General features: G+C 45.7%; 1 protein-coding gene across 1 annotated transcript in view; it reads right to left on the bottom strand.

Moving 5' to 3' along the window:
* LOC138644852 (protein unc-93 homolog A-like) overlaps nucleotides 1–12221 on the bottom strand; it is a 345859-nt gene that overhangs the window by 259483 nt on the left and 74155 nt on the right. Inside the window, exon 5 of the mRNA XM_069733739.1 lies at nucleotides 3963–4174. Coding sequence (XP_069589840.1) covers nucleotides 3963–4174 — 212 coding nt within the window. The remainder of the gene's footprint in view (nucleotides 1–3962; nucleotides 4175–12221) is intronic.

The raw sequence follows: 12221 nt of genomic DNA, 5'->3' as shown, positions 1-12221 counted from the left end.
AGCACAATTTTGGAAACAAATTTTTTTTTTGCTAGGAAGTTATAAGGGTTAAAATTTGACCAGCGATTTCTCATTTTTATAACGAAATTTACAAAACCATTTTTTTTAGGGACCACCTCACATTTGAAGTCAGTTTGAGGGGTCTATATGGCTGAAAATACCCAAAAGTGACACCATTCTAAAAAATGCACCCCTCAAGGTACTCAAAACCACATTCAAGAAGTTTATTAACCCTTCAGGTACTTCACAGCAGCAGAAGCAACATGGAAGGAAAAAATGAACATTTAACTTTTTCGTCACAAAAATGATCTTTTAGCACCAATTTTTTTATTTTCCCAATGGTAAAAGGAGAAACTGAACCACGAAAGTTGTTGTCCAATTTGTTCTGAGTATGCTGATACCTCATATGTGGGGGAAAACCACTGTTTGGGCGCACGGCAGGGCTTGGAAGGGAAGGCGTGCCATTTGACTTTTTGAATGGAAAATTAGCTCCAATTGTTAGCGGACACCATGTCACGTTTGGAGAGCCCCTGTGTGCCTAAAAATTGGAAATCCCCCACAAGTGACCCCATTTTGGAAACTAGACGCCCCAAGGAACTTATCTAGATGCATAGTGAGCACTTTGAACCCCCAGGTGCTTCACAAATTGATCTGTAAAAATGAAAAAGTACTTTTTTTTCACAAAAAAATTGTTTTAGCCTCAATTTTTTCATTTTCACATGGGCAATAGGATAAAATGGATCATAAAATTTGTTGGGCAATTTCTCCCGAGTACGCCGATACATCATATGTGGGGGTAAACCACTGTTTGGGCACACGGCAGGGCTCGGAAGGGAAGGCGCGCCATTTGACTTTTTGAATGGAAAATTAGCTCCAATTGTTAGCGGACACCATGTCGCGTTTGGAGAGCCCCTATGTGCCTAAACATTGAAGCTCCCCCACAAGTGACCCCATTTTGGAAACTAGACTCCCCAAGGAACTTATCTAGATGCATATTGAGCACTTTAAACCCCCAGGTGCTTCACAGAAGTTTATAACGCAGAGCCATGAAAATAAAAAATAATTTTTCTTTCCTCAAAAATGATTTTTTAGCCTGGAATTTCCTATTTTGCCAAGGGTAATAGGAGAAATTGGACCCCAAATTTTGTTGTCCAGTTTGTCCTGAGTACGCTGATACCCCATATGTGGGGGTAAACCACTGTTTGGGCACACGGCAGGGCTCGGAAGGGAAGGCACGCCATTTGGCTTTGTAAATGGAAAATTAGCTCCATTCATTAGCGGACACCATGTCACGTTTGGAGAGCCCCTGTGTGCCTAAACATTGGAGATCCCCCACAAATGACCCTATTTTGGAAACTAGACCCCCAAAGGAACTAATCTAGATGTGTGGTGAGGACTTTGAACCCCCAAGTGCTTCACAGAAATTTATAACGCAGAGCCGTGAAAATAAAAAAAAAATATTTTCTCAAAAATGATCTTTTAGCCGGCAATTTTTTATTTTCCCAAGGGTAACAGGAGAAATTTGACCCCAAAAGTTGTTGTCCAGTTTCTCCTGAGTACGCTGATACCCCATATGTGGGGGTAAACCACTGTTTGGGCACACGCCGGGGCTCGGAAGTGAAGTAGTGACGTTTTGAAATGCAGACTTTGATGGAATGCTCTGTGGGCGTCACGTTGCGTTTGCAGAGCCCCTGATGTGGCTAAACAGTAGAAACCCCCCACAAGTGACCCCATTTTGGAAACTAGACCCCCCAAGGAACTTATCTAGATATGTGGTGAGCACTTTGAACCCCCAAGTGCTTCACAGACGTTTACAACGCAGAGCCGTGAAAATAAAAAATCATTTTTCTTTCCTCAAAAATGATGTTTTAGCAAGCATTTTTTTATTTTCACAAGGGTAACAGGAGAAATTGGACCCCAGTAATTTTTGCGCAGTTTGTCCTAAGTATGCTGGTACCCCATATGTATATGTACATATATATTTCCAGTGTTTTTTGTGCGGATTTCACCTGCGGATTCCTATTGAGGAACAGGTGTAAAACGCTGCGGAATCCGCACAAAGAATTGACATGCTGCGGAAAATAAAACGCAGCGTTTCCGCGTGGTATTTTCCGCACCATGGGCACAGCGGATTTGGTTTTCCATAGGTTTACATGGTACTGTAAACCTGATGGAACACTGCTGCGAATCCGTAGCGGCCAATCCGCTGCGGATCCGCAGCCAAATCCGCACCGTGTGCACATAGCCTAATTCTAAAGGTATGTGCACACGCTGCGGAAAACGCTGTGGATCCGCAGCAGTTTCCCATGAGTTTACAGTTCAATGTAAACCTATGGGAAACAAAAATCGTTGTACACATGCTGCAGAAAAACTGCACGGAAACGCAGCGGTTTACATTCCGCAGCATGTCACTTCTTTGTGCGGATTCCGCAGCGATTTTACAACTGCTCCAATAGAAAATCGCAGTTGTAAAACCGCAGTGAAATGCGCAGAAAAAAACGTGGTAAATCCGCCATAAATCCGCAGCGGTGTAGCACTGCGGATTTATCAAATCCACAGCGGAAAAATCCGCAGAGGACCAGAATACGTGTGCACATACCGAAACCGTAACCCTAGCCCTAACCCTAGCCCTAACCCTAGCCCTAACCCTAGCCCTAACCCTAGCCCTAACCCTAGCCCTAGCCCTAGATGGCGGCGCCCAGGGAGAAGACGGACGGACCCCGGCAGGATCGTTAAGTATGATGGGGTGGGGGGGGAGCATGGTGGGAGGGGATCGGAGCATGGGGGTGTGGAACGGAGCACGGGGGGGGGTGGAATGGAGCACAGGGGGGTGGAACAGAGCACGGGGGGTGGATCGGAGTGCAGGGGGGGTGATTGGAGCACGGGGGGAGCGGACAAGAGCACGGGGGAGCGGAGCACAGGACGGAGGGGAGCCGGAGCAGTGTACCGGACAGATCGGAGGGCTGGGGGTCGATCGGTGGGGTGGGGTGGGGGCACATTAGTGTTTCCAGCCATGGCCGATGATATTGCAGCATCGGCCATGGCTGGATTGTAATATTTCACCAGTTTTAATAGGTGAAATATTACAAATCGCTCTGATTGGCAGTTTCACTTTCAACTGCCAATCAGAGCAATCGTAGCCACGGGGGGGGGGGTGAAGCCACCCCCCTGGTCTAAACTACCACTCCCCCTGTCCCTGCAGATCGGGTGAAATGGGAGTTAACCCTTTCACCCGATCTGCAGGGACGCGATCTTTCCATGACGCCACATAGGCGTCACAGGTCGGATTGGCACCAACTTTCATGACGCCTACGTGGTGTCAAAGGTCGGGAAGGGGTTAAAAAACTGCAACCCTTAAACTGCTCAAAACCACATTCAAGAAGTTTATTAAGGGTATGTTCCCATGTTCAGGAAACCTTCAGGATTTGCTGTGGATTGAACGCTGCGTACAGCCACTGCATCCAATCCGCAGCGTCCAGATGTTACAGCATAGTGGAGGGGATTTTATGAATTCCCATCCCCACTATGCGTGCAGGGCTTCCAGCGGCCCTGCGTGCCTGGACATGCGGCATGTCTTTATAGACCGCATCATGTCTATATATCTGTTTAATATGATGCGGTGATTCATCCAGAGTGTATTTTCTTCATATGCTAAAGGTTGTCTCCTCCAATCCATTACTGACAGACAGCTTTTTCTCTATGCACCATAATAAAGACAAAACTGTCAATCAGTAATGATCATCTCTTTCCAGTACAGCTAAAGTCTATGAATGGAGATGCCCTTTAATTCAAATGCCTCCTAGCAACAGTTTGTGGTTGAGGAGAGCAAAAAGCTGGGGTTCCAGTCTCATGTAGGTGTAAAGGAAAGCTATGCAATTCTGCGAACTAGAAGATATTATATATAATCAAGACAAAATGATGGCAAAAAGCAAATTTTAAAAGATTTTTTCTATTTTACATACCTTGGTGTAGTCACTGGAAAGAAACCCTTGCTGAAAACCACTGAACATTGTTAAAGGTATAAGAAGACACTGCCGTTTATCTTTGAGTTGATATATGGTTCCAAGTAATGAGTTCCAAATAGTTGAATTGTTGTTTTCTAGTTTTTGGTCCTCTGATATATCAATTTGGTCCAAAAAAAATATAACCAATAATACAGCAATGACTCCACTTCCTACACAAAACAGATAAGAGATAGAAAGACAGATAGTTAAAATTAGAATCTGCACCAAAAATGTTTGTCACAAAATACTGTAAATATGTAATAATGAGAAATGACAGAGGGAAAAAAATATTGAACATATGAAGAAAGAGAGGTGCAAAATGCCATGGAAAGTCATGACACCAGCTGAAATCTAGCAATAATTAGAAAGCAATCCTGCCACTTAGTGAAAAATAATATCAACTGGTTTAACTAATGGCCTATAAAAAGATGTATCATTAATAAAGGTGCAAGAGAAAAACATCTCACTCTGGGTAAAAACAATGAGCTATCTGTAGACATTTGCAACCTTATTGTTGCAAAACTTACCGATGGCTCTGGTTACAGAAGAATATCTAAACTACTGAAAACTCCAGTAAGCACTGTTGAGGACCTAATCCAGAAGTGGAAATCAAATAATTTCAACATAAACAGGCCAAGACCAGGAGCTCCGCACAAGATTCAGACAGAGGAGTGAAAATAATCAGAAGATTTGTTCCAGAGCCAAGGGCCACCAGTTGAGAGCTGCAGAAATACCTGGGAGCAGCAGTGTCAAGAACATGAGATATTTGATTGTGTATTATCATGCACACTGAGCTCTGCTAAGTCCATTAAAGCTGAGCAAACACACACTGAGGGCCATCCCGACCACCCCTCTTCTCACTCTGCCTGCTTGTGTGTGTGTGAATCCTAAACCCCTCATTTCTCCCTCCCAAAATAATTTTTATTGCTTTTAGCTGCAAATAGAAGACATCTCCCTAAAACTACTCATTACCCCTCCCATCGAATACCAGCCAAAACTGGTGCAGAAGCCCTGAGTTCCTTTGTTCTATTAACGTGATATATATGGGCACAGACCCAGGCTAGAAATATAAGAATTACATATTCCGGATGTCCCTCGATAGATCTATCACTCACTGAAACTGCTAGAAGCTAAGCACAACGAGTGCAAAGAGTGGATTTCTTCATAAGCAGGTCATGTAATTAATCCGTATTTACACTTAAAAGAATCACCCCAACGTGGTGCACCTCGTGATCCTGGGGTATTTATTATACAAGGTTCATACAGCGAGATACGCATAAAAATAGCTTTCATATTCTAAATAAAGGGGGAGGCATCAGCCACTAAGTGATGTCACCACAGGGGGAGTGCCTTGGTTTTGGGCTGTGAGATAACTTAGTGGGACAGCAGTTTGCAGTGTCTTTTGTCCAGGGGTCTAGCTACTATATAGAGGGGTGTTATGTATCTGGATATATGCTCACCGTGCCCCCCAGCACACTGCTGCAATGATGATGCCATGAGATAATGACCTGTAAGTTCTCTATTCAATGTTAATCCTTTTTTATTTGTAATCGGTAATGTACACATGATTTTGTCTTTTATAATATCTTTTATACTTTGCAAACACTGCTTACCTTTTTATGTAGTAAAATATATCATTTGCTAGCATGTCTCTCTCTGCTCTACAAACGAACTGTCGCTTCCTCTGAAGTGAATTACGCTACTGATTTGGGTTTGCTCCAGACCCGTTAACCCTTGTGGAATCGGAGCTGGTGGCAGCATACTTTGTTCTGTGCGATTCGGAATCTTTGTAGCGACGGCGGCGTTGATAATTATTGTTCCCGCCTGTGTGGGAGTAGTTATATCACCCTCTCTGCAGCGTGCCCAATAGCCAGTACATAGCTGGCAACCTTTCTGGTGACTAATTGCCATAGGTGCAGTACCTAATCTGACCTGAGGGTAAAGGGGTGCCAGAGAGCTGCAAGTTTTTAACCGGAACTGGGAAGTGGGATATAGATAAATCCTCTTTCGGAAGGAACCAGGGGCAACCAAAAACCCCGGTTTGTGACAAATTGGTGTGAGTAGTGGGGATGATCCACGCATCCTCCCCGGGATCCCTGACATATTGTTGGGATCCATGACATATTGTTGGCAGCACGATGTGAACCGTGACAAGCAGGTACAATTGTTGCAAAGAAAACTAAGTATTGCACTCAACCTCTTTGCCCATTGCACAAGCTCACCATGCAGGACTCCATTACAGAGCAAAAATCATATTCAAGTGCATTGAATATTTGCTCAACAACATTTAGACAAGCCTGAGAAATACATGGAGAATATAGTCTGGTCAGATGAGACCAAAATTGAACTCTTTGGATGACATAATGCACACCATGTTTGTAGGCCAAAAAGTACTGCATATAATCTCAAAAACACCATAACATCACTGAAGTTTAGAGGTGAGAACATTATAATATTGAACTTTTTTCAACTTACAACACTGGTAAACTTCACGTAATTGAAGAAAGGGTGAATATACAAATGTACCGAGACATTCTTGATAAAAATCTGCTTCAATCTACCAGAATGAGAAAGATAAAGCGAGGGTGGGCATTTCAGCAAGACAATGATCCCAAACACGCAGCCAAAGAAACTCTCAACTGGTTACAGAGAAAGAACATAAAGCTGCTGGAATGCCCTAGCCCAGAGGTCCCCAACCTTTTTTGCACCAGGGACCGGCTTTAAGCAAGACCAGTTTTCCATGGCCCGGTGGGGTGGGGGTGGGGCAGGGGTGGGGCTCTGGTCATATGGGGGTGGGGTTATGGAGGGGTGGAGCTTAGTGCATACTTATCATGTAATTATGACATTTATAATGAGAATGTGATTCACACATTCACACACACACACACACACACACACACACACACACATTCTCACACACACATTCACACACACACACACACATTCACACACACATTCACACACACACTCTCACACACACACACATTCACATTCTCATACACACACACACACATTCTCACACACACACACATTCACACACACATTCACACACACACACATTCTCACACACACACACACATTCACACACATACATTCTCGCACCCCTCTCACCTCTCCTCGCACTCTACCACAGCATCTCATTGCCTTCCTCTGACACAGCCGGCCGCTGAATGATGACGTCATCCAGCGGCGCGTCTGTGTGAGAGGAAGCAGGAAGACAGATCGCTGGGCAGCGGAGCTGCGGGGATTTTTCCCTGCCCGTCGCAGCCACCCTGCAGGGGCTCCCCTCCACCTCTGCACACGTTGGGAGCCGGCGCTCTGCAGCTTCTCTGTGCCGGCTGTCAGCTTGACAGTCGGTACAGAGAACAGCTGACTCCCTGACCGGGGGCGGCAGAATGAAGCCGCCGGGGGAGACACTGCGGACCGCCGAATGAGGCGGCCCGACTGCGCCCCTCCCTGCCGGCTGCCCCCCCCTAGATACACCACTGGGCGTGTCAGTGAGGAGAGCCTGCCGCCCCACCCCATCAGGAACACACCATGCTGCGCAGGAGGGCTGCGTCACTAAGACCCGCCTGACGCCCCGCCCTGTCCTGCATAATGTTCTCTGCCGGGAGCTGCGAGCTGTCACCGAGCGTGCTCTGACCAGGCGCAGGGCCGCGAAGCTAGCTGTCAGCGGCACAGCGGACCGGCTGAAAAACCTCAACGGCCCGGTCCTGGTCCGCGGACCGGCGGTTGAGGACTTTTGCCCTAGCCAATCACCTAACCTGAATCCTATAAAACATTTTTGAAAGCAACTAAAGCACAGAGTTCAAAAGTGCGACGGAACCTTCAGTATTTGAAGAATGTGCCAAAATCACACCTGATCAACGTGTGAAACAAGTTTCTTCTTACAGGAGGCGTATTGAAGCTGTTATCACCAATGAAGGCTATTGTGTGAAGAATTAAATAAATTTCAGTAAGCAAGTTCAATACTTTTTCCCTGTGTCATTTCTCATTATTACACATAACTTATGGATAGCTGTGGTTTGATTTATTTGTCTGTGTGATTGGATGGGTTGTCACTGCTCTGTAAATAGAGAGCGGTGATTGTGACTAGTGATGGGCAAACCACTGATATTTGGGTCTGGTGGGTTCAGACGAACATTTTAAAACATTTAGGTTCGGGTACCAGAATGGTACCTGAACCCCAAGCCAGACCCCATTTAGATGAAAGGGGGGCCTGAACATACATTGGTTGAAATGCTGCCATCTGCATGACAGCACAAGAAACACTGCCTCTGATTGGCAGTAAGATCATTACCGTGAGAGCTGCGTTTCCCATTCTGTCAGATGACAGCGTGAGCCAGCAGCAGTGACCGGCGATAATAGTTTACCGTTAGTCACAGAGGTGTCGGCTGATGCAAGTACTTATTCCATCACCCTACTCCTGCTGCTGACTTTTCTGGGAGGCTGCAGGCTTCTATTTTTAGGCTGTGGGGGCCAATATCCATGGCCCCTTACGAGCCTGTGAATACCAGCCCCCAACTGTCTGCTTTAACTTGGCTGGTTGTCGAAAATGGAGAGGACCCCACACTTTTTTTAAATTATTTATTTAAATAATTTAAAAACACCAAGGTTACTTACTGGTAGGCAGTTTTTCCGGAACCCATGACGGCACACCTGAGAGAGGGGATCCGCCCAGTCAGGACAGGAAACCCTACTGAAAATAAAAGGGCGGTACCTCTCGGTCGCTTCAGTTGGTTTTCAGAGCATGAGAGGCCCCCCTGGTTAGTACACATGGCAATCCAACACCACATCATATTAACTAAAAGCACCCAAAACAATAGTGCACACCGAAAGGGTGATAAAGGGGGGGGAATATACGGGTGCCATCATGGGTTCCGGAAAAACCGGCTACCAATAAGTAACCTTGGTGTTTTCCCTTCCCCCATGACGGCACACCTGAGAGACTTTTGTAGAATGAAACCTTAGGGAGGGACCACCGCTTCGAGTACCCTTCTACCAAAGGTTAGGTCAGCAGAGGAAGAAAGATCTAGCCGGTAGTGCTTGAAAAAAGTTGAGGGTGAGGACCAGGTAGCAGCCTTGCAAATTTGATCAATTGATACCTCAGCCTTCTCTGCCCAGGAGGTAGCCACGGCTCTGGTCGAGTGAGCCTTGATGCCTTCAGGAACCGGAGTGCCACCCGCAGAGTAGGATAAACTAATGGCCTCCCTAATCCATCTAGCAATAGTACTTTTAGCTACCCCACACCCTCTTTTGCTACCCTGAAAGGCTATGAATAGGGTTTGGTCTTTCCTCCACTGACTAGTCATAGATATGTATTGTAACATAGATCTTCTCACATCTAGCATGTGGAACTTTTGTTCCCCTGTATTTTTGGGATTACTACAGAAAGATGGTAAGGTAATCTCTTGACTCCTAAGGAACTTTTGAACCACCTTGGGGAGATAAGCCGGGTCTGGTCTTAGAACGATCCTGTCATCAAAAACCTGAGTATAAGGAGGGGATATTGACAGGGCTTGCAAATCACTTACTCTACGTGCCGATGTTAAGGCTACTAGAAGAACTGTTTTAAGGGTAAGTAACTTAGGTGATAACTCCTGTAAGGGCTCAAAAGGGTGTTTAGTTAGAGCTTCTAAGACCAAATTTAGATCCCAAGGAGGGATTTTTGGAATAACGACCAGCCGAGATCTACTGCAAGATTTTATAAATCGTGAAACCCATCTATTTGAGGCAAGATTACAGTTATATAGGGCCCCCAAGGCTGAAACCTGAACTTTAAGGGTGCTGGTTGCTAACCCAAGATGTAATCCTGCTTGCAGAAATTCTAGGATAGGACCCACTGGAGCCACCTCCCCCAATGGTTCACCCAGGAAGTCAAGAAATTTTTTCCATGTCCTACCATAGATCCTAGAAGTTATGGGTTTTCTGCTTTTCAACAGGGTGGAGATTAAACCTGGTGAGAAACCTTGGCGACTTAGTAAAGCCCTCTCAAATTCCAGGCTGCCAGATGGAAGCCCTTCACCTGAGAGTGGGTTACTGGGCCCTGGGTTAGTAGGTCCGGAATTTCTGGCAAAATCCATGGATCTGTTACCGACATGTGCCTTAGAAGGGAGAACCATGGTCTCCTTGGCCAAAATGGAGCTATGAGGATAATTTTTGCCTGATCCTCTCTGATCTTCCGGATCACAGCTGGGATCATCACTATCGGGGGGAATGCGTAGGCCAGAGAAAACTTCCAAGGTATTAGTAGGGCATCTACTGCAAAGGGATGTTCTCTTGGATTCAAGGAGCAGAATTTTCTGACTTTCTTGTTGTGTGAGTTGACAAACAAGTCTATTTCTGGTGAGCCCCAGGCTTGGACCATTTGTTGAAATATCTGGGGGTTTAAGGACCATTCCCCCTGTCTTAAGCCTCTGCGACTCAGGAAGTCTGCTTGAGTGTTTTCTATGCCCCTGATGTGTAGTGCCGACAGAGATAACAGGTGTTGTTCTGCTAATTGAAAGAGTGGTTTCGATGCATTCATGAGGCCTTTGGACCTCGTCTCCCCCTGATGATTGACATACACCACCACTGCTCGATTGTCTGTCAGGATTCGAGTATGGCGACCCTGGAGTAAAGGAAGAAAATGTCTTAGGGCTTTCTCCACTGCCCATAGCTCTTTTTCGTTTGACCCATAGTTCTTTTCTGGTATGGACCAGGTACCTTGTACAGAGTGAGACCTCAGATGAGCTCCCCAACCTGTACCGCTTGCGTCGGTCGTGATGATGTCTTTGACCGGATTTTTCCACCGGACCCCCATTGTCAGGTGGTGTTCTACAGTCCACCAAACTAGGGAATCCCTTACGCCCAGGGAGAGACATAGATTTCCTTCTAAATGCCCTCTTAATAGTCTTTGAGCTGAGAGAACTTCCCACTGTAGTTGTCTTAGGTGGAATTGTGCCCATTCTACTGCCGGTATACACGATGTTAACGAGCCCAGAAGGGACATCGCCTTTCTGAGAGTCATTGCTGGTTGACATATTGCTGTACTGGCCAGGTTTATTATATTGTCCACTTTGTTTTGTGGAAGGAGGCAGAGCTGACGCTCGGAGTCCAGTATTAACCCCAGGAAGGACTGTATTTTTACTGGCAGTAGTCTGGATTTGGGGATGTTTATTATCCAACCCAGCTCCATTAGAGTTGATGTTACCACTGAAACTTGATGAGTGCAGTGGGACTCTGACCTCCCTATTACCAGGAAATCGTCCAGATATGGGACAATTACTATATCCCAGGACTGGAGGTATGACATTACTTCCACCATCACTTTGGTGAAAACTCTGGGGGCTGTAGACAGGCCGAATGGAAGAGCTGTATATTGATAATGCTTTACCTGATTCTGAATATAGAGAGCTACTCTCAAGTATTTCCGATATTCCTGATGTATTGGTATATGGTAGTAAGCATCCTTTAAGTCTATTACTGCCATGAAGCAGTGTTGGAAGAGAAGTTTTATGGTCGTGTTTATAGACTCCATCTTGAAAGTGTAGTTCTCTATAGATTGGTTGAGCTTCCTTAGATTTATAATAGTTCTCCAAGAACCATCCGGTTTTTGGATCAAGAAGAGGGGGGAGTAAAACCCGTCTCTCTCTTCCTGAATCGGGACTTCCTGAAGAACCTTTTTGTGGATAAGTCCCAAGATCTCGGTTTCTAGGGCAGATTGTTCCTGCTGGGATTTCCGTCGGGGAGTTATTATAAAGTTTCGTCTGGGTGGACAGACGAATTTGATTTTTAGGCCGTTTTTGATGATGTTCATGACCCAGATACTGGGGGAGATATTTACCCAAGCCGGAAAGAAGAGGGAGAGTCTTCCTCCCACTTCTGGCGTAATGTCATTGGGGGGATTTTTTTGCCGATGTGGAGGGCCCTTTAAACATATAGCCCAATCCTCTCTTATCTCTAAAGTCCCAATTTTTTCTCTCCCCTGGGGGGCGACCTCCCTCCGAAAGAAAGGTTTTTTAGGATCTTTAGGGATGTTGGGAAAAACCTTCTTTTTATTTCCTGCATGTTCCAGGATGTCTTCAAGTTTTTTCCCGAAGAGAAGTTGGCCGTCACAAGGAATAGAACACAGCTTGTGTTTAGATGGCAAATCCCCCGGGAAACCTTTGAGCCAAAGGGCTCTTCTTGCCGCGTTAGACAAGCCTGCTGCTCTTGCCGTTAGTCTTGCGGAATCCG

This window comes from Ranitomeya imitator, chromosome 7 (assembly GCF_032444005.1).
Source record: "Ranitomeya imitator isolate aRanImi1 chromosome 7, aRanImi1.pri, whole genome shotgun sequence".
In the NCBI taxonomy this organism is placed as follows: Eukaryota; Metazoa; Chordata; class Amphibia; order Anura; family Dendrobatidae; genus Ranitomeya; species Ranitomeya imitator.
Note: the sequence above shows the minus strand (reverse complement) of the source record. Positions and strands in the feature narration are given on the sequence as shown.